The sequence below is a fragment of the Rhinatrema bivittatum genome, chromosome 2 (genome assembly GCF_901001135.1).
Source record: "Rhinatrema bivittatum chromosome 2, aRhiBiv1.1, whole genome shotgun sequence".
Taxonomy (NCBI): domain Eukaryota; kingdom Metazoa; phylum Chordata; class Amphibia; order Gymnophiona; family Rhinatrematidae; genus Rhinatrema; species Rhinatrema bivittatum.
In genome coordinates this window covers 168730231-168753763 of record NC_042616.1, presented here as the reverse complement: position 1 = coordinate 168753763, position 23533 = coordinate 168730231, and the positions used below count along the sequence as shown (strand labels likewise).

Below are 23533 nucleotides of genomic sequence, written 5' to 3'. Positions count from 1 at the left end.
GGATGAGAGTAGTAATGGCTCAGGGGAGCGGATGGTGGGGATCCACAGGTGTTCCGTTAGTTGTTTTAATAAAAAGTTCCCACCAGCCTCGGAGTCCACCAACGCCAGAGTGTGGAACTCCTGGTTATCCATTTTAATGGAAATGGGGACAGTCAATGGAGGAGACGGTGAAATCAGGCCTAGGAGTAGTCCTCCAGCAGAACCTAGGTCTGGGAGTTTCCCGTTCAGACTGGACATGAGGCTATGACATGTCCGGGTTGGCCGCAGTACAGGCAGAGACTGGATTGCTGGTGGCGCCATCGTTCCTTGGGAGAAAGTCTGCTCTGGCCCATCTGCATTGGTTCATCCTCTGCTTTGTTCTAAGTTGTGTTCATTCTAGGTGAAGATGAACGTCGAGTATGGGACGAGCCTGAGGTAGACTTCCGGGATGCTCTGGACTCTTGAGAGCGTTCTTGCAGATGGTGGTCGATACGTCCAGTAAGGTCTATCAAAGAGTCTAACGACGCGAGCAATTCACGAGCTGCCAACTCATCTTTAATCTGAGGACTCAAACCTTCGAGGAAGATGGAACTTAAACAGTCTGAGTCCCAGTAGAGTTCTGAAGAAAGGGTTCTGAACTCAATAACATAGTCTGTTAATGAGTGAGAGCCTTGTTGGAGATGGAGAAGTGATGACCCGGAAACGGCTCTTTGGCCTGGATCTTCGAAGACGGAACGGAATAGGGCCAAGAACCCCAGGAGATCTCGAAGGACTGGGTCAGCATGCTCCCAGAGAGGTGACGCCAAGGCCTTATCATCCAAAAGAGAAAGGATGTAGGTAGTCTTGGTGATCACATCTGGAAGTAAGCTGGCTGCAGACAGAAGTGCATATTGCATTGATTCAAGAAACCCCTGCACATGAGAGAGTTCCCTGAAAAGTGTGGAGGTGCTGGTAAGGGCATGGTAGGCCAGGGAGTTGGAATAGAGGTGGAGGTATTGAGCTTGATATACGTCGTGGTGGCAGACACAGTAGTGTCTAAATGAGAGCTCAAGTTGTTGATGGCAGCTGCCAGAGACTCCAGGAATTTTTGCTGTTCGCTGATTCTTTGTGCCAGGCCAGGGATGGCCTGGATGGCCGAGACCTCTGCCGGGTCCATGGACTTGGCAATCTGTTATGGTTTGTGGGTTTCGTGGACCCTTGGCCCAAGGTGAGAGTTGTTACCACCTGTGGAGTGGAGCCCCACAGGTCCACATCATTGGGAGGCAAGATCAGGTATGGCAGGAGCTCTGGGAGAGAATCTGTGTGGAGATCCCAAGGAGTGGGGTGAGAGATACAGCAATGAGGAATCCCACAGTAAGCAGGTTGGGCTCAAGAGCAGTTCCTGGGCAGAGACCTCCGAGAGGGTGGCGCTAGGCAGGCCCGAGGAGCGGGAAGCACGAGGCAGGAAGTGCAGGAGTTATACTGCAGAGGCAACTCCGAGAGGTGGAGCTGCATAGCGAGGAAGGTACTGATGCGAAGACATAGGCTAACCCGCGGAGCGGGGAAGCCCGAGTCGGGTCTCCAGGTAATGACATAGACAACCCCGAGAAGTAGGGAAGTACCGGCAATCACCGGTGTTAGAACATAGGCACTGGCCCGAGGAGTGGGGAAGCGCAGACAGTCTCTGGTGTTGAACGTAGGTACTGCCCCGAGAAGCGGGGAAGCGCAGACAGTCTCTGGTGTAGAAATAGATTTAAACAAATGGTTTTGGGCCCCACTCACAAAGCAGGACACACCCTTGATGTTATATTCACGAACTCACTCATCCGCACCGACCCACCCCAATGCACCCTCATACCCTGGTCAGACCACTACCGAATAGACACATGCTACACGATCAAATGCAACCCCCACACTCCTCTCCTCAATAAAAGAACCATAAATTTCAGAAAACAATGCAAAACTGAAGACATCATTGATGCGCTTTCAGAGGAATTCCATAAGTTAGACCTCTCTGATGCCAACTCGGCTTGTTCTTCCTGGTATCAAATCACCAGCAATATTGCAAATAGACTTTGCCCACTACGTACGAAAGAGATCACCACAGAGAAGAAAGATAAAAAAACCTTGGTACACCCCTGACCTTAGAATAATGAAACTTGAACTCCGTAAAATGGAAAAGAAATGGCGTAGAAACCAAGCTCCAGCGCTACTTCTAAAATTCAGATCGCTTCTCCACCAGTATCGTAAAAAAACAGACGAAGCCAAGAAAAACTATTATGCATCAAGGATCCACCAATACCAATTTAACCCACGTGCTCTCTTCCAATATGTCTCTAGCATCATTACCCCGCCAGCAATCTTCAATTCAGACAACGAGGATGAAAGCAGATGTGAGAAACTAGCTGCCTACTTTCATGACAAAATTGATACTATTATGGCTCGCTTTACTACTCCCCCCCCCCAACTCCCCCCCCCCCCAACTCACTTACCACCAACACACACATCATTACCCCCATCCACAGGCCACCTACACACAATCCAAATCTAACCATGCTCCACTCAGCTACCCTCACAAATTTTGAAACGACAACGGCACTAGAAATTGAAGCAATCCTCAAAAAGATCAAACCAGCTATGCACCCTCTTGATATCATGCCCACAAAAACACTCCTCTCCATTCCTACAAGGATAGCCACACCCATTACCAAGATTCTCAACAAATCTATCACTTCTGGTATTGTACCGGCACAACTCAAGCATGCTATAATAAAGCCTACCCTCAAAAAATTGGATTTGGACCCCACAGAACCAGCTATCGCCCAGTCTCGAACCTCCCTTTCTAAGCAACTCACAGAATTTCTAGATGAAAATCAATTACTCTTCCCATCCCAATATGGATTCTGCAAGAACCATAGTACTGAAACCCTTCTCCTGTCACTCTCAGAATCAATACTAAAAACCCTAGACACTGGACACTCTTACATACTTGCGCTGCTTGACATTTCTTCTGCATTTGACACTGTCAACCACAATACCCTCATTACCCGCCTCTCACAAATTGGCATTGCTGGCACTGCCCTATGTTGGCTCCAATCTTTTCTGAAGGACAGGAAATACAGTGTAAAAATTGGCCGCCATGAATCTAAACCTAGAAAACTGCTACAAGGTGTACCCCAAGGATCCTCTCTCTCATCAACACTTTTCAATATATACCTCACTCCCCTCTGTCGACTTTTGATGAAAGTGGGTCTCCCACACTTCATATACGCAGATGATGTGCAGATCCTTATCCCCATCAATGACTCCCTACCCAACGCTCTGAAAATCTGGGATACTGCACTTGCAGAAATAAAGAAACTACTCACGGAAAACTTCTTAGCAATAAATACTAGCAAAACAGAGCTCCTTATCATCACTCTACAAAACAATATCTCTTTTAACTCTACGCTACATTCACTATCTGACCCTATCAATTTACAGCAAGTCCGCAGCCTCGGCGTTATCATTGACAATCATTTCTCCTTAAAAAAATTCATCGCTTCCACCATTAAAAATGGATTCTTTAAGCTACATACACTAAAAAGAATTAAACCCCTCCTACACCCACACGACTTCCGGACAGTTTTACAAGCCACAATCTTTTCAAAACTGGACTACTGCAATTCCATCCTACTAGGACTCCCTAAAAATTCACTACAACCGCTACAGATGCTACAAAATGCAGCTGCACGCATACTCACCAATTCACACCGCCATGAACACATTACGCCAGCTCTCCAATTCCTTCACTGGCTTCCTGTAACATCTAGGATTTTATTCAAAGTCCTTACCCTTATACACAAGTCCATCTATAACCAAGATATGCAATGGTTCTCTGATCATTTTACATTCCACACATCAAAAAGACCAACAAGAAAAATGCACCAAGCCAAACTCGTTACTCCAACACTTAAACATATCAAACATGTTTCGACGAGAGAATGCTCATTCACGATTGCTGGAACCAACATCTGGAACAAAATGCCTACAGACCTGCGCCAGGAGCCCTGCCATAGGAAATGTAAACAGAACCTTAAAACCTGGCTGTTCAAACAAGCTTACACTCAATGAACATCTCCTCTACAGAAATGCTGAACATATGTTACACATACAATACATCATCATTCTTCAAATAGATATCATTCAATAACTCCACCTCCTTTCATGTTTCTAAATGTTTGCTCTACATTTACTCCTTGTAAAGACTGTTTTCTGATCCATGAATCTATACAAACTAGTGATTCGCTTGTTGCCAAGTTATATATAATTTTACATTGATATTCCCTTCCCATTTTAGGCATTTCTCAATTGTATGATATGATTATCCTATGTCTACTGGTTTTAATTGATATATGTTATGTTTCATTTTAATTTTATTTGATTGTAAAGCTTGTTGCTGAATTATTGTTCTCTGTAAACCGAGGTGATGTTTTTAACGTGCCGCGGTATATAAAAAAAAAATCACCAAATAAATAAATAATTAGCAGGTATAAAATTATGCGAGTAAGTTGCCAAAGGTACATGCATAAGTGTCTTTTAAAATAGAAACTTACATACATAACTGTTGGCTTCACTCCGAAATGCCCCAGACCACTCCTTTTTTGCGTGCTTATATATGTGCATGAAACGAAGTATGTGTGTATTTTCGACTTTTATAAAATACCAATTATGTGCGTACATGTGAATAATTCTTTGAAAATTCACCCCAAGGTGTGCAAAAGCACCTGCAAAACCAAGTTACTCGTGTTCTTTTATGCTCACTGGCCCCCAGTTGATTTTCAAAGTGTTTATGCATGTGATGTTAGCATCCAGAAGTGGATCCTTAGGCCGACCGGCGAAGAAAGACGGTCGGGAGGCAGACACGCACAGCTGAAGATGAATCTTCACCTGGAAACCCGTGACCCCACCAGAGGAGCTGTTGAGGCCCGGGTCGCTAGGGCTTAGGTGGCTTCGCCCTGGAAGTCCGAGGTCCCCCCAGGAGGAGCCCGTAGGGACCCGGACCGCTGGGACTTAGGAGAGACGCTGGCATGGAAGAGGACCCGGAGCGGACCTGGAGCTGGACTGGCCAGGAGAGAGATGAGAGGAGACGGACCGAGGTCAAGGCAGGCAGCAGAAGTCAGAAGCGTGGAGACGAACCGAGGTCAAGGCAGGCAACAGAAGTCAGAAGCGTGGAGACGAACCGAGGTCAAGGCAGGCAGCAATCAGGAAAGACGGAAGCAGGGATGCTGGAACCGGCAAGCAGGATCAGGAACACAGGAACAGCAACTAACACTCCAGGAGCGACCGCGTTGCAAGGCAAAGCAGGAAGGAATGCTGCGAGTTTAAATCCCCCGCCAGGGCTGACGTCAGGAAGAGGGCGGTTCAGCACTTCTGGGTGCTGGACCTCTAAAAGGCCTGCCCTCGCGCGCGCGCGTTCCCCTGCAGGGGGAGGAGCTATCGTCGGGCCTCGATGGCGTCTCCCTCGTGGAGATGCCGCTGCCATGCGGCCAGGCCGGCCCTGGATCGTGCGGCTCGCGGCGCGGCAGAGGGGACCGCGGGAAAGGTAAGGACCCGGTCGCTACGCTAGCGACCGGGGCTGCAACATGTGAGTTGCTTTGAAAATCAGGCGCAAAATTAGCATTGGCTTAGGAGCTAAAATCAGCAAGGTCCTAGTTCAAAGGCAACAATAGTCCATGCTTCCAGGTCCTTAGGTATGATTAAAGCATCAGTCAGCCAGCATAGGTACAGGACTCTAAAGGGTCTATATCCTGTGAGCTAACTTTGTGTATGCCTGTAGCAACCCAGTAAGGCAGTGGCCGCCTGTTAGGGTATGGTACTGCTGCTTTAAAATATAAAACTATTGCGCAATTGTATTTTCCATACATTATGGTTCCTGCAGTTAACCAGTATCCACTGCAATAGACTTCTCAGGAGGGTTTCATTGTGCCAATGGTATTATTGTAGTAGTTATGATGCATATCATAGGAAGAAACTGTTGATTTTTTCTTTTAATTCCTCTTGCTAGATAATCAACTGACATCCTTGCCTGGTGACATATATCGTCTTGAGGCATTGAAGGAAATACATCTTGATGGAAATCCTTTGCTGGCACCTCCTCGAGAATTCTGTGAAGGAAAACAACTGTACCCTATTGGACGCTACCTGCAGACTGTTGATATAAGGAATGGTATGTGGACACCTAGTTAAGTTCTTAAAAGTATTCAGTCCTGCAGGCCACTTTTGGGGGGTTTGGTGACAAAACAGGAGAAATAAAACATTTCATAACATTATGGCAAAGTGTGTTTGCTACTTAACCAAAGCTGATATGGACTCCAAATTTTATCAAGTTACTGCTGGGAATCATTCTTACACGCAGTAAGCTTCCCCAAATAATAGACTCTCATTAAGTAGGAAAATGCCACTGTCAATGGAAAATGCCATCAGAACTCAATGGCTCAACCTACGGGGGATTTGGCTGGTATAGGCAGAAGACCCAGTCCAGCCCTGCCCCCAAGTCTGACCCTACCCCTGCTGGGGGAAATCCCAACCCAGCCTGCCTGACCCATGACACTGAACCTTGAAACTTGAGAATCAGCTTTATTTTTTGTCCTTTTCTTGTTTATCTGGTCAGTCTTTGTCAGTCATAGCAAACTTGTTGTTCTTACCAGCAAGGTTTAGAACCTGGTAGTCATCTTTAACCCAGCTCTGTTCTTCAGAAGTCTTTCATTTTTAATAGGAGTTACCTTCCAGAAGGATCCCAAATTCTTTCTTTTAATCTTACCTGTAAAGTTAATCAAGCCCTATTTCTACAAATAATGATAGCTACCCATTGTGAGTTAGCTTTATGGTGGAGGAAGGCATCTTTATCTCCACTGACAATGGCATTTCCCTACTTAATGAGAGTCTATTATTTGGGGAAGCTTACTGCGAGTAAGAATTGATTCCTAGCAGTTATTTGATAAAATCTGGAGTCCATATCAGTTTGGTTAAGCAGCAAATATACTTCGCCATAATATTACGAGATGTTCCATTTCCTCTGTTTTATGCCTCAAATTGATGTTCTTGGGTTACGGGGTGGAGTGGTGGGAGGGATGGGGGGGGTGAGTTTATTTATGCTGGAGTGTATGTATAATTGTTGGATGTTTTGGAGACTTCTTTGTGCAAAATGAAGCCTTAATTGTTGTCATGCTTATAAGAGTTGTATTCAGATCTTGTGCTCCTCACATGGTCTGTTCCCTTCATTGCTGCTTCTTTGCTTCCAATCTATGCTCTGGTTTTCCTTCATATGTCATCCCAGATTCACATTTTTTGTCTCCTTTACCCAAGTCATGACTCTTGCTTTAGACTTATTCTGGATCCTCCTTTTTTCAATCCTGAGAGTTCTTAAACTATTTTTGAAAGATGTAAGGCATAAGTGATTGGAATGAAAATCATACTTATTTCAAGGAAAATGAACATAAGAACATAAGAAAATGCCATACTGGGTCAGACCAAGGGTCCATCAAGCCCAGCATCCTGTCTCCAACAGTGGCCAATCCAGGCCACAAGAACCCGGCAAGCACCCAAAAACCAAGTCCATTCCATGCCACCATTGCCCATGGCAGTGGCCACTCTCTACGTGAACTCAATAGAAGGTAATGGACTTCTCCTCCAAGAACTTATCCAATCCTTTTTTAAACACAGCTATAATAACTGCACTAACCACATCCTCTGGCAACAAATTCCAGAGTTTAATTGTGCGTTTAGTAAAAAAGAACTTTCTCCGATTAGTTTTAAATGTGCCCCATGCTAACTTCATGGAGTGCCCCCTAGTCTTTCTACTATCCGAAAGAGTAAATAACCGATTCACATCTACCCATTCTAGACCTCTCATGATTTTAAACATCTCTATCATATCCCCCCTCAGTCGTCTCTTCTCCAAGCTGAAAAGTCCTAACCTCTTTAGTCTTTCCTCATAGGGGAGTTGTTCCATTCCCCTTATCATTTTGGTAGCCCTTCTCTGTACCTTCTCCATCGCAATTATATCTTTTTTGAGATGCGGCGACCAGAATTGTACACAGTATTCAAGGTGCGGTCTCACCATGGAGCGATACAGAGGCATTATGACACTTTCCGTTTTATTCACCATTCCCTTTCTAATAATTCCCAACATTCTGTTTGCTTTTTTGACTGCCGCAGCACACTGAACCGACGATTTGAATGTGTTATCCACTATGACACCTAGATCTCTTTCTTGGGTTGTAGCACCTAATATGGAACCCAACATTGTGTAATTATAGCATGGGTTATTTTTCCCTATATGCATCACCTTGCACTTATCCACATTAAATTTCATCTGCCATTTGGATGCCCAATTTTCCAGTCTCACAAGGTCTTCCTGCAATTTATCACAATCTGCTTGTGATTTAACTACTCTGAACAATTTTGTGTCATCTGCAAATTTGATTATCTCACTTGTCGTATTTCTTTCCAGATCATTTATAAATATATTGAAAAGTAAGGGTCCCAATACAGATCCCTGAGGCACTCCACTGTCCACTCCCTTCCACTGAGAAAATTGTCCATTTAATCCTACTCTCTGTTTCCTGTCTTTTAGCCAGTTTGCAATCCATGAAAGGACATCGCCACCTATCCCATGACTTTTTACTTTTCCTAGAAGCCTCTCATGAGGAACTTTGTCAAACGCCTTCTGAAAATCCAAGTATACTATATCTACCGGTTCACCTTATTAACTCCGTCAAAAAAGTGAAGCAGATTTGTGAGGCAAGACTTGCCCTGGGTAAAGCCATGCTGACTTTGTTCCATTACACCATGTCTTTCTATATGTTCTGTGATTTTGATGTTTAGAACACTTTCCACTATTTTTCCTGGCACTGAAGTCAGGCTAACTGGTCTGTAGTTTCCCGAATCGCCCCTGGAACCCTTTTTAAATATTGGGGTTACATTTGCTATCCTCCAGTCTTCAGGAACAATGGATGATTTTAATGATAAGTTACAAATTTTTACTAATAGGTCTGAAATTTCATTTTTTAGTTCCTTCAGAACTCTGGGGTGTATACCATCCGGTCCGGGTGATTTAGTACTCTTCAGTTTGTCAATCAGGCCTACCACATCTTCTAGGTTCACCGTGATTTGATTCAGTCCATCTGAATCATTACCTATGAAAACCTTCTCCATTACAGGTACCTCCCCAACATCCTCTTCAGTAAACACCAAAGCAAAGAAATCATTTAATCTTTCCGCAATGGCCTTATCTTCTGTAAGTACCCCTTTAACCCCTCGATCATCTAACGGTCCAACTGACTCCCTCACAGGCTTTCTGCTTCGGATATATTTTTAAAAGTTTTTACTGTGAGTTTTTGCCTCTACAGCCAACTTCTTTTCAAATTCTCTCTTAGCCTGTCTTATCAATGTCTTACATTTAACTTGCCAATGTTTATGCTTTATCCTATTTTCTTCTGTTGGATCCTTCTTCCAATTTTTGAATGAAGATCTTTTGGCTAAAATAGCTTTTTTCACCTCCCCTTTTAGCCATGCCGGTAATCGTTTTGCCTTCTTTCCACCTTTCTTAATGTGTGGAATACATCTAGACTGTGCTTCTAGAATGGTATTTTTTAACAATGACCACGCCTCTTGGACATTTTTTACTTTTGTAGCTGCTCCTTTCAGTTTTTTTCTAACAATTTTTCTCATTTTCTCAAAGTTTCCCTTTTGAAAGTTTAGCACGAGAGCCTTGGATTTGCACACTGTTCCTCTTCCAGTCATTAAATCAAATTTGATCATATTATGATCACTATTGCCAAGCGGCCCCACCACTGTTACCTCTCTCACCAAGTCCTGTGCTCCACTGAGAATTAGATCTAAAATTGCTCCCTCTCTCGTCGGTTCCTGAACCAATTGCTCCATAAAGCTATCATTTATTCCATCCAGGAACGTTATCTCTCTAGTGTGACCCGATGATACATTTACCCAGTCAATATTGGGGTAATTGAAGTCTCCCATTATTACTGCACTACCAATTTGGTTAGCTTCCCTAATTTCTCTTAGCATTTCACTGTCCGTCTCACCATCTTGACCAGGTGGACGGTAGTATACCCCTATCACTATAGTCTTCCCCGACAAACAAGGGATTTCTACCCATAAAGATTCAACTTTGTATTTAGTCTCATGCAGGATGTTTATCCTGTTGGACTCTATGCCATCCCGGACATAAAGCACCACACCTCCTCCCGAGTGCTCCTCTCTGTCATTGCGATATAATTTGTACCCCGGTATAGCACTGTCCCATTGGTTATCCTCCTTCCACCATGTCTCTGAGATGCCAATTAAGTCTATGTCATCATTCACTGCTATACATTCTAATTCTCCCATCTTACTTTTTAGACTTCTGGCATTAGCATACAAACATTTCAAAGTTTGTTTTTTGTTTGTAATTTCATTCTGTTTTTTAATTGATAGGGATAAGTTAGAATTTTTTAGCTCAGGTGAGTTTTTAGTTACAGGCACTTGGACTACTTTTCTAATTATTGGAACTTCACTGTCGGGATGCCCTAATTCTAATGCATCATTAGTATCCTTTAAAGATACCTCTGTCTGAACCATGCGCTGCTGAGCGACTGTCGGCTTTCCCCTTTGTTCTAGTTTAAAAGCTGCTCTATCTCCTTTTTAAAGGTTAGTGCCAGCAGCCTTGGTTATTGCTATCTGAAAAATAAATAATTAATACAACGTTCACTGTAGGTGGATCTGCATATATGTGTATATAACAAGTTAGGGGTAGCTTTATTTTGTCTGTGCCATCTTTCTCAGGGTTCAGATTTCTATGGAGGCTCTGTTCAGAAGCAGGCTTCGATCCAGTGCAGGGGTCCAGACACGTGGAGACCCTCGGGGGCGCCATCTTACGCGCGGGGGGGGAGGGGGGGCATCGGCGCCATCTTCCCTTCTCGACCGGCGGTACGCGTGGGGCAGGCCGGACGACTAATGCGCCCAACTTGTGCGCATCCAATATAGACGCGCGCACAGCTGCGTGCACACCGCGCGCACAACTACATGCACAGCCACTCTTACTACTACACGCGCGCATTGTGCTCACACACGTAACTACGCACACATTGAATAGAGGCAACGGCACCGGCATCTAAGAAGCCCAGAAGGCACTCTCTTTGCACAGCCTGCCACATCAGAGCTGCACAGCCTGATCTGGAGTCCCCCCTGTGTCTTCATTGTGAAGAAGCCCAGGGGGGGCCAAAGCCTGATCCCTCACTGTCTGAGGATGGGTCCGGAACTACTACATTCGATAGCACCCCGGACCTATGCAACTCCGAAATGGCTTCCCCACAGGAGGGCACCTCAGGGGCCCCTACTCCAACTCCACCTGGGATTAACATGGACCCAAGGACCTTCTCCTGGTTAGAGTTTTTCCAAGGGTTGCAAGCCTTCGTTCAGGTGCAATCAGCCCTGGCTGTGACCCATGGACGGCCAAGATCCCCATGATTCTGGAGTTCCTACAGGACGGTATGAAGAAGGGGTTGTCCCTCAAGGTCCAAGTAGCCGCCCTCTCCTGCTTCAGAGCCGAAGTGAACGGTATCCGGCTATCAGCTCATCCAGATTTGACCCGTTTCCTAAAAGGGGTTAAGAAACTTCGGCCACCCCTAAAGTGGCCGGTGCCCCTAAGGAACCTCAATCTGGAATTAGACTTCCTAGCAGGGGCTTCCTTCAGACCAACGTGCGGTCTGTCACAACGCCTCTTAACATTGAAGAAGGTATTCCTGGTGGCAGTATGTTCAGCTCGTCACACTATCCTGTCGGGAACCATTCCTTAGGTTCACTCCTGGATCCATACAGCTGCGCACCGCCCCCTCCTTCCTACCGAAAGTGGTTTCCGAGTTTCATTTGAACCAAGCCATCTCCCTACCATCTCCAGATGAACATAAGGACTCTAAATGTCGGCAGACTCCTGGTGCGATACCTGGAAAGATTGGAACCGGTGTGCAAAACGGATCATTGTTCATTCTTCACAGCGGGAAGAAGCAAGGAGAAGTGGCCTCGCGGGTGACCATAGCCTGCTGGATCAAGGAAGTAATCAAGGCAGCCTACATAGAGGCAGGAAAACCCTTACCACTGCAGGTTATGGCTCATTCTACTAGGGCCCAGGCAGTTTCTTGGGCAGAAACAAAGCTACTGTCGCCCGCCAAGTTCTGTCGGGCGGCAATGTGTCCTCCCTACACACCTTATCAAGGTTCTACCGCCTGGATGTTCAGGCCTGATAAGATGCAGCCTTCACAAAGGCAGTACTAAGTGGACCACGGGCAGCCTCCCGCCCTGTCCGGGAGTAGCTTTAGTACATCCCACTGGTCCTGAGTCCATCTGGCTACACGCTAGGAGATGGAGAAATTACTCACCTGATAATTTTGTTTTCCTTAGTGTAGACAGATGGACTCAGCATCCCACCCACGGCTGTCCCAGAGAAGGAGGATCTTGGAAAGTGAACCTCGAGACTAAGTAAATATGGATAAGCCATTGCCTACCCCTGGTTCAAGACACCCACAGTTTGTTCAGTGTCGGCGTTAATTGGTTGAGTGCACTGTCAGTCTCCAATTTTTGAAATCAGTTGAATCAGTTCAATCAAGATTTATAAGTTTTAATCAAGTTAATTAAGCAAAGATATATCCACAATGGCTTTTTGAAGAGAATACTGAAGAGCTGAGGTTACTGCGGGGTATATCTAGAGTGACGGCAGCTTTGCAATCTGACTCCGTCTCCCATCTGCTAGCAGAAGAGCACATAATCTACTGGTCCTGAGTCCATCTGTCTACACTAAGGAAAACGAAATTATCAGGTAAGTAATTTCTCCATTCTTACACAGAAAAACCTTTAAATTTGAAAAATGTGGACCATCACAACACCCCGCGGATACTGAATGTAAATCTTTATTCAGTGTTTTCACCACTAAAGGTCATGAATAATCATCGGTTCCAAGGAAAACTTTTTTTCTTAAGTATTTTAAATGCATATGGTGTTACATTTTCATGAACCTTCATGTTTAGCTTTTATTTTATTTTTCCCAGGAATTTATTGCTGTTTACTACAATAAGAACAAGAATAATAGTTACCCAGAAAAATGAGTCATTTTTCCCCACTGATTTCTCATTTATTGTTCTTGTAATAAATACTGAAATTCCTGGGAAAAAAAATAAAAACTGAAAAGGAAGGTCCTTATGCATGTTGGGGCAGATTTTCAAAGGGATACGCACGTAAGATACGCGCATACTCTCCAAAAACCTGCCCCAAGCTCCCCCTGCGCGCGCCGAGCCTATGTTGAATAGGCTCGGCGGCGCGCGCAAGCCCCGGGACGCGCGTAAGTTCCGGGGCTTTGCTAGGGGGGCATGTCGGGGCGGCATGACGTTCGGGAGCGTTCCGAGGGGCATATCGGGGGGGGAGTGTGCCAGCCCGGGAGCTTTCCAGGGGCGTGGCCGAGGCCTCCGGACCAGCCCCCGGGTCGGGTGATGGTGCGCACGAGTTACGCCTGCCTCGGGCAGGCGTAACTTTTCAAACAAAGGTAGGGGGGTTTAGATAGGGCTGGGGGGGGGGGGTGTTTAGGTAGGGGAAGGGAGCAGAAGGTGCGGGGGGTGGAAGGAAAGTTCCCTCCGAGGCCGCTCCGATTTCAGAGCGGCCTTGGATGGAACGGAGGCAGGCTGGGAGGCTTGGCGCGCACAGGCTGCCGATTTTGTGCAGCCTTGCGCGCGCCAACCCCGGATTTTAAAAAACACGCGCGGCTATGGGCGTATCTATTAAAATCCGGCGTACTCTTGTTTGCGCCCGTCGCTCGAACAAAAGTACGCACGGGCGTACTTTTTAAAAATCTGCCCCGTTGTGTGCAAAATGAAAAACAGGAAACTAATTGAGAGATTCAGTATGGTTAGAGTGAGAATGAAGTTTATTTGGATGCTCTAACATTACTTTCTGCATATTCAGTGAAGTCTCCAAAGGAGAATAAAATGAAGGTAGTTTATCATAAGTAACAGCATTCAAGTGTGTTTTTTCATTATTCCTGCAGGTTTTAATTTCCTTCTCAAAACATTTCAAAGATCACTATTTTTTATTTTTAGCAACTTTCATCTCATCTGTAAAGCGCTTATGTAGTGGTTCAATCTCTCTCTCTCCATCTGTCTGGATACATGATAAAGGGGCTCAATCAGGTTAAAATTTTGTGTGAAGGCCAACCATGGTTCTGGAATTTCTTGTCGATATTCACCAGAACCTGATCAGTGGAAAGTTGAAAATTGCTACAGCTAGGGTACACAAATTTGGTCTTCGAGGGCTGCAATCCAGTCAGGTTTTCAGGATTTCCACCATCAATATGCATGAGGTCTATTTGCATAAACTGTGTCCATTGTATGCCAGTACATCTCATGCATATTAATTGTGGTTTTCCTGAAAATCCAACCAAGTTGTGGTTTTTGAGCACTACGTTTGTGCACCCCGGTGCTACAGAAGCTATACATATACATGGTTTTGACTACCTTGCTCTTTTAGGAAGGCAGGATTACAAGCCTCACAATGCCTTTAAATTATTTACATTTTTTTGCTGAATTCCTGAGAAGGTATAAATATTCAAAATTTCTGGAAGCTTCGTTTATATAGCCTCTTCCATCATTATGAATCTAAGTGAATCAGGGCACTGTCGTGATGGCTGTCATTAGGTCTCCATGTAGGTAGCACATAAATACCCTTTTAAGGATGAGAATAGGATCAACATTGAGGACTGGAATTGGGGAAGGAGACTTTTAAAACATACTGGGCCGTATTTTAAAAAGTTTACATGCGTAGCCTGTCTTATGCGTGCCGGGCCTATTTTAAAAAGGCCTGGCTACACGCGTAAAGCCCCGGGATGCGTGTAAGTCCCAGGGCTTTACAAAATGGGCGGTCCGGGGGCGGGGCAGTCCGGGGGTGGGACGGGGCAGGGCCAGAGGCCTCCAACAGAATGGCCATTGTCGCTGTGTCGGAGGATTGCGTGCCGGCAGCCTGCCGGTGTGCGCAACTTGCGCCTGCCCAGAGGCAGGCGCAAAAGGTAGGATAAACATTTAGGGGGGGTTAGAGTAGGGCTGGGGGGGGGAAGGTTAGGGGAAGGGGTGGGAAGGTTAGGTTAGGGGGAAGGGAACGGAGGAAGGCAGCGTGGCTTGGCGCACGCAAGGTGCACAATTGTGCACCCCTTGCGCGTGCCGACCCTGGATTTTATAACATGTGTGCACGCCGAGTAGCGCGCACACATGTAAGCCATGCGCTTCTTTTAAAATCTATCCCATTGTGTGCTTACAATTAAGGTTCACATTTTTAGTTGAAAAAAGTTTGAAATATATAAAAAATTGTATGAAGCCAAAGAAAGGAGAAGAAAATCCAAAAAGTAAGCAGTAGACCCACACAACAGACAAGTTTAATGTTTTTGAAGACTCTGACTATTGCTACTACTTTAATGTCTAGAATTTTTCAGATAGTTGATATTTAAATGTAATGCATGTTCTTATTCTAGAGAAAATTTTGCAGAAGATGTTCCAGATAATTTCTTTCGATATCTCAAAAAGTGATTTTGAAGAGTTCTGCAACAAACTACAACTTCAAACTACATTCAGAGTTCTCCAAAAAGACAAGTTAGTAAAGTTCGATTCCCTAAATGATGTTTTTGGATAAATGTAATTTAGCAATTATCACTGAAGAAAACAATCAATGAGAACATCCATGAAAACATAGCTGGAAGGTCCTTTGATTTTTAGTGGGCTGCAGAGGGTGTTGCTAGGTAAATAAAAGATCTGGGGCATGGACCCATAAGCCTTCCTCTTCCTTGCCCCAAGATTTTGATACTTAACTCAGTCACAATAAGCAACTTCCCTTCTCCACAAGAACAAATCTATAAAAACACATAATTGGACATCATACAAATTTATCTCTGTTCTCTATTTCCATATAGCTGCCATTAGGGAGTCATCCTATATGACCTGTGATAGGGAAACCACCCTGTTAGTTCGATCCTGGCAAGCATACCTGGGAACTTCTGATTTCCAGTCACTCTGATTGCCAGGGGGGGAGGGGCAGGGGTGAGAGACCAGATGTACAGAAATTTACTCTCATACACGCACATACATTAACATTCACATGTTCATGATCAATTTTCAACACACACATGCTCATTCTTACATGCTCTCATTCCTCATTCTCTGACGCATTCTCTCATGCTTACTTACAGCTTTACTCCACTCATTTTCCCACATATACACGCATCTCACACACATGCTCGCTCACTCACTTCTCTCCCTCTTCCACACACACACACACACACACATGCCCACTGACCCTCACACCCATGTTCATTCACACCTCTCTTCCTCCTACACAAACACACACACTCACAGAGATGCCTTTTTCCCTTCCCTTGATATACTCCCTCCCCCATGCACACACATGCCCCCCTCCCATATATATACACACATGCACATCTGCAAATTTGATTACCTCACTTGTCGTATTCCTTTGCAGATCATTTATAAATATATTGAAAAGCATGGGTCCCAGTACAGATCCTTGAGGCACTCCACTGTTTACCCTTTTCCACTGAGAAAATTGTCCATTTAATCCTACTCTGTTTCTTGTCCTTTAACCAGTTTGTAATCCACAAAAAGATATTGCCACCTATTCCATGATTTTTTACTTTTTTTCGAAGCCTCTCATGAGGAACTTTGTCAAATGCCTTCTGAAAATCCAAATACACTACATCCAATGGTTCACCTATACCTAAATGTTTATTAACCCCTTCAAAAAAGTGAAGCAGATTTGTGAGGCAAGACTTGCCTTGGGTAAAGCCATGCTGACTTTGTTCCATTGATGAATATGAATATGCTTCCAAATATGATCATAATTAAATTGTTCATTTCTAAGTGTGTACCGCAAGCATTCTATGTTAGCCACCTCACAGACTTGGGCTCTCCAGTGTTTTAAGCAGGGAGTCTGTTTCCAAAAAGTGGCAATTGTAAAGCTAGTAGCCAGCAGTAACTGACCGACTAAACCTCTGAAAGGTACCGGAATACTAGAGCCAGCCAATTTTCTCAGTAGTCCGGTTAGTGGCATAATATTCACTGGAATATTAAGACTATCAGCCAATTCTTGAGTGACACCAGCCCAAAACTTCCAAACTTCTGGGCATTGCCACCACGTAGGGAAGAAGGATCCAAGACCCCCGCAGCCCTGCCAACACTCTGGGTTCAGGTAAAGGTAAATGACTGCAAAAAAGGCAGGGGTATGATACATTCTGTGCAATAATCTGACCATCAATTCCATACGTTTATGGCAAATGGAACTACGATGTGCCGCTACCCAAATACCCTTCCAAGCATGAGCATCCAAAGAAACCCCAAGGTCACCATTCCAAGCATCTGTTAACTGAGAAGAAGTATCTGACCCTAATTTACCCCGTAGAATCCCCCAATATATTAAAAAAGTTCCTTTTGTTTGCATGTCGGGGTCACGCAAGTAAGTGAACAAACCCATTTATTGCACACATCAGCAGATAAAATCGAGAAGCCAATAACTCATGAAGCTGTAAATAATAAACATGATCACCCACATCTAAATCAAATTCCTCACACAGAGAAGCAAATGAAGCAAAATGATCCTCATCCCATAATTGGGCAATACTGAAAAGCCCATTAGCACGCCATCCCTTAAAGGCCAGCAAAAAAGTTAAGCCTGAACCTAGTGAATTACCATAAATAGGGAATACTAAGAGTGCATTGGTATTTTGCGGATCCAAGAAATGCAAGACCTGTCTACACATACCAAGCATATGTGCCATGATATAGCTACTTCTAGTTACTTGTCATCTGATCGGAGAGGTTGATGGGAATAATGGTAACAAAGACAAATCAATAACGTCCGATTGTAATCTTTCCAATGATAGCCATGAATCTTTACAATGTCCAAGCTATCCCTTAAGACCCAGTAATCAAGACGCCCAGTAATAAAATTTCAAATTGGAGAGAGCCATGACGCCTTGAGACTTAGGCATCCATAGCTGGCTAAGCCGGATTCTAGCCCTCTTATTACGCCAAATAAATTTAGCCATAGCCTTATGTAAATCATCAAAGAGTTTGACTGGAACATGTTGAAATAAATAAAGTAGTTTTGGCAGAACACTCATTTTAAGCAAGATGATCTGACCCATCCAAGATATAGGCAAGTCTATCAAAGAAATCAAGAGCTGTTTTTATTTTAGCTACAAGTGCCTCATAGTTACCAGAGTACAGCCAATGGTGATTTTTAGGCACAAATATATCCAGGTATATAATACCAGTCCACACTATCTTAAAATGGGAAAAACAAACTGGGATATTGACCTTAGGCCTCAAAGGGAGAAGCTTAGATTTGTCCCAATTGACCCTATAACCTGTCAGCCTACCATATTGTTGCAGGGACTGCATCAAAGCCGGTCCAGATTGACAGAAATCTGTCAAATATAAAAGAACGTCATCGGCGAGGTCATGTGATGCATTGTTGGAGACAGACGTGAGATCTCTGCGCAGCGCCTGGCCTCGGGACTCTAACCCCATCCACTCATCTGAAAACTGATTTTTGGAGCTTTGCTTCATCTGCCAACCCTCCTGTGTCAGGATACATCTCCCGATGCCGGCGATGACATCCCGTTTGGCCAAAAAAGATAAGGAAAAGGAGCGGCCTCGAATCCTGGAAGTGCCATCAGGCATGGCGCTGGAACCCCCCATATCGCCGTCTAAAGCAGCGATTTCAGAAATTAAAATAGTAATTTCCGAACTGCTGGGTCCAGAATTAAACATAATCTCCGGGAAACTCATGGAGCTTACTGAAGCTTTCGCAGGCTATGAAGCTCGTTTTGCGGAGCTTGAACAGCATGCCCAAGCTGAAATAACAATGCTTAAAGCCCAGTTGGAGAAACATACTGAGTGGCTTGAGGACTTCGAGAATCGATCAAGGAGGTCCCAGCTTTGTTTTTTGGGGCTTCCTGAGACCCTGGATGAGAGGGGGGCTGTCCACATTCCTAGAAGGTTGGCTAAATAAAGAATTGAACATTTCAAGAGCACATAGCCCACTCCGTATAGAAAGGGCACATCGCCTCGGGATCAAGAGAGACTCAGACACAAAGCCCAGGGTGGTCCTGGCAAAAATCTTTAACTTTGCCCATAAAAATGAAATTCTACAGGCGATCCATGCCAGCAAAACACTGCACTATGAAAATCAAAAAAATTTAATTTTCCAAGACTTTTTGGCAAACTTAGCTGCTCCAATCTGGCTCCGATCTGCACTAAGCTGATAGCTGGGGGTTTAAGAGCCACCCTGGTGTATCCTGGTGTGGCTACCAGGTGTGGCTGGTGTACCAGGTGTGGCTGGTGTGGCTACCAGGTGTACCTGGTGTGGCTACGGGTCACAACAAGAGAAGGAGTCCGATTGGTTTACAGACATGGAGGCTGCCCAAACCTTTTTACATACCCAGCTCTCTCCTAGCCAGCGTAGCCTGGAGGTGGTCGGTTCTGCCACAGGCTGAGAAACTGGTGATATAGCCGGATTCACATGCATGGATGAATGACTGATCGGATGGTTGGAAATATGTGGAACCTGGAATTGTGATTTGCAAGTTTGCTTCTTCCAGCTCAAGGTGCAGGACTGATTATGTTTTATTGAACGAGAAGGGAAGCAGTGAGCCTTTTAAATGGTTCAGTTGCTATCATGGTTTATTAACATACCCAGTTCTGGTTACTGTACTGTTTATCTTGCATGTTCATAGAAACATCTTACCGGATACAGGTTATGAGGAGCTCTAAGCTGGTTTGCTGGCTCTTCCATTGTAGTGGATGGAGTTAGATCAGGGGTGGGTGGGTAGCTGTATGCAAGGTGGTGGCTTCCATGTTGTTATTGGGGAAGTTGGGGGGTTCGAGGGAGTGGGGTTCGGGAATGGGAAGGGTGGGTTAGGGGAGGATTGGGCTATTTGGGTATTTTTCAGAGTGTTTAATTTCCATGCTGTGGGAAATCTGTTTACTTTTCTTGCTGAGGGGTGACAAAGATCTATATGCTTCTTTGTTAGGATCTCCGGTTTTGAAACTGCTTGGGCGCCTATGCTGGGAGGGCTCTTGATTACTGTATTAAGTTTCTATCATGCTACTTTTACATAAAGTACTCCTTGTCAGGGAACTCGCGTAGTCTCCTGGAACATCTGTGGTATAAACTCCCCTATCAAAAGGTCCAAAATTCTTAATCACCTAAAAAAGAAACAGGTTGATATTTCATTTCTTCAGGAGACCCACATCACAGATTTGGAACATGGTAAACTCCGTAGGAGTTGGGTTGGGGATGTTTACTTTGCCTCAGCCTCAACCAAATCGGCAGGGGTGGCAATACTACTAAATAAGCAATTGCCTTTTAAGGTCCAAAAAGAGATAAAGGACCACAATGGGCGATGCATCCTCTTGGTAACGCAGATATATGATTGTACCATTGTCCTATTCCATGTTTATGCTCCCAATAATTATACCCCAGGGTTTTACAGGGATCTCCAGTGTTTACTTCTTCCTTAAATTTAAATTTAAAAACTAATCGGAGAAAGTTATTTTTTACTCAACGCACAATTAAACTCTGGAATTTGTTGCCGGAGGATGTGGTTAGTGCAGTTAGTATAGCTGTGTTTAAAAAAGGATTGGATAAGTTCTTGGAGGAGAAGTCCATTACCTGCTATTAAGTTCACTTAGAGAATAGCCACTGCCATTAGCAATGATTACATGGAATAGACTTAGTTTTTGGGTACTTGCCAGGTTCTTATGGCCTGGATTGGCCACTGTTGGAAACAGGATGCTGAGCTTGATGGACCCTTGGTCTGACCCAGTATGGCATTTTCTTATGTTCTTATGTTCTTATCTCGATGATTTTGTCATCCTAGGGGGGTGATCTCAATTCTGTCTGCGATGCCCAGCTAGATAAATCTCAGTTCTCCCCCCGGGACACCGGATCGAGTAAAGGCCTTCAGCATCTAGAATACTCCCTTCACTTAGTGGATGCTTGGCGCATTCTGCATCCAACGGAGTGGGATTTCACTCACTTGTCCCGAGCACATACCACCTGGTCCCGTTTAGATTATTTTTTAGTCAGTAATCACCTTTTTTCCAAGATCAATGATGCATGTATAGGAGACATACTTATATCAGATCATGCCCCGATATGGGTGGATCTTCAACTTTCTGCACTACAGTCTCCTAAACGTATATGGCGGTTTCCATATTATTTGGCAGACGATCCTTAGTTTCATCGCTATCTTTTAACCAAATGGGAGGACTATTCTCGATTAAATTGTATACACTCAACAGACCCAGTCCTTTTTTGGTATGCAGCTAAAGCAGTTTTGCGCGGTGACATAATCTCATATGTAGCCCATAGACGCAAAACCATGGATAAGCGAATTCTGACCTTAAGCTCACAATTGAAGTCTGCCAAAGATCGACTGATGCGTTCAAACTGCAGCTCTGACAGAGAATGTTATCTTACACTACAGAGGACTTTGAATTCTCTTCTTCACCAGCGGGCTAAAAAGAGTCTATTATATTACCAATTTCAATTCACCAATATGGCAATAAGTCCGGGAAGCTTATGGCCAATTTGCTTAAGATAGCCCACCAGTCACGCCACATTACAGCGATTCGATCTGCCACAGGCCCCGTGGTCACCGATACCAAGAATATTTTAGCACAGTTCCAACACTTTTTTATAAGGAATTATATACCTCAGAGGGTTGGCACCAGGAGGCGTGTGATCAATTTTGCAAAAGGGTCGCTCTGCCTCGTCTTACCTTGGAACAAAGGGGATGGTTAAATCTGTCACTAGGGGTGGAGGAGGTACAATTGGCCATTCGACAAGCGAAACGTTTTAAAGCCCTAGGCCCTGATGGTTTTACCTCAGAATTCTATAAATGTCTTATAGACTCAGTGGGCCCTGTGTTGGTGCTTACTTTCTCAGATTTAATCAAATCAGGGACATACCCTGCGTATACTAGCACTGCCCATATCACCCTAATTGCCAAGCCTGGGAAGGATCCTCAATCTCTGGCTGCATATCAGACGATTTCCTTGCTCAATGCTGATCAGAAGTTATTGGCCAGAATTTTGGCGGATAGACTGGCACAGGTGATACCTTCTTTGATTAGCTATGGCCAGGTGGGCTTTGTCCGGAAGCGTTATGCTTTGACTAATATTAGAAAGCTCCTGGCGGCTATGGCAGTTGGCAGTTGGCCAACACACGGACAACCCATATTTGGTGGTCAGCTTTTTCGCGGAAAAAGCGTTTGATAAGGTGGAATGGGGATACCTGTTTCATATCTTACGGGGCATGGGGTTCAATGGCCTGTTCTATAATGCCATTCAATTGCTGTATCATGATCCCACTGCACTAATAGTAGCAAACTGCTCACAATCTGAGATGTTCTCAGTCTCCCAAGGCACAAGACAAGGTTGCCCGTTAATCGCCCCTTTTGTTCTTGTTGCAGCTTGAACACCTTCTTCTGGCGATCCAACACACACCGGAGATGCAAGGGATTAAACTACAGACTGAGGTGTTCAAATATGCAGCCTTTTCAGACGATATTTTGGTTTTTATGACAGAGCCCACACGTTCCCTCCCACCTCTTTTACAGCTAATTAGAGACTTTGGATTTTTTGCGTGACTGAGACTTAACACTGATAAGTCTGTGGCTCTGGCCTTTCCAGACGCTCTTAAAGAGCAGTGGTTTGACTCCTTTCCATTACAGTGGGCTTCGGGGCCGGTTCGATATTTGGGGGTCCTTATTCCTCATTCCCCCAGCAATTTATATCAACTTAATATCCCCGCCTTGGTGACCTATTCTGTGGAGAAGTTATGCACATGGAAGGGGTTGCCACTCTCTTTGAGTGGTAGAGTAAACCTGTTTAAGATGATTATTTTACCAAAGTGGCTTTATGTCCTTTCAAATTTGCCCTTATCCTTCAAATGTAAAGATTTGTTGTACCTGGACAAAGAGTTACGTGTCTTCCTGTGGCAGGGTGGTAAACCTCGTATTCCTCTGGCTGAATTGTGTGCACGCTGGGGGGGGGGGGGGGGGGGGAGAGAGGGTTGAGGGTACCAGATCTAGGGTTATACAATCTGGCAGGCAACCTTTGTATAATATGAGACTGGCTCTCAGATCAATCCTTCTGTGTCAAGGTCCCAGCGGAGCAAGCCCTGGTGGCCCCTCTAGATTTAAAATATGTCTTGCAGACTACCTCACCTTCCTTACCGCATTTTTTGGTTCATTCCCTGTCGAAAGCGCCCATTAGAAAGGCTTGGACAGCGGTGACTAAACTCCTAAAAATCCCTTGGGAATGTGCGAACCTACTATCGATACAGGGGAATTTGGACTTTAACCCGGGCTCTCAGACAGGGGGATTCAGGCTTTGGAGGATGAGTGGTATAACTCAATTGGGTCATTTACTTAATGGGGAGGGATAGTTGTTGTCTTTCGCGGAGATACAGGATTTATATC

At 44.7% G+C, this 23533-nt stretch overlaps 1 protein-coding gene across 6 annotated transcripts in view; it reads left to right on the top strand.

The window, feature by feature from the left end:
- Positions 1–23533, top strand: part of LRRD1 (leucine rich repeats and death domain containing 1) — a 105262-nt gene that overhangs the window by 65463 nt on the left and 16266 nt on the right. For all 6 annotated transcript variants that reach the window (XM_029588853.1, XM_029588850.1, XM_029588851.1 and 3 more), the window contains 2 exons: positions 6005–6166; positions 15506–15623. In XM_029588853.1, coding sequence (XP_029444713.1) covers positions 6005–6166; positions 15506–15623 — 280 coding nt within the window. The remainder of the gene's footprint in view (positions 1–6004; positions 6167–15505; positions 15624–23533) is intronic.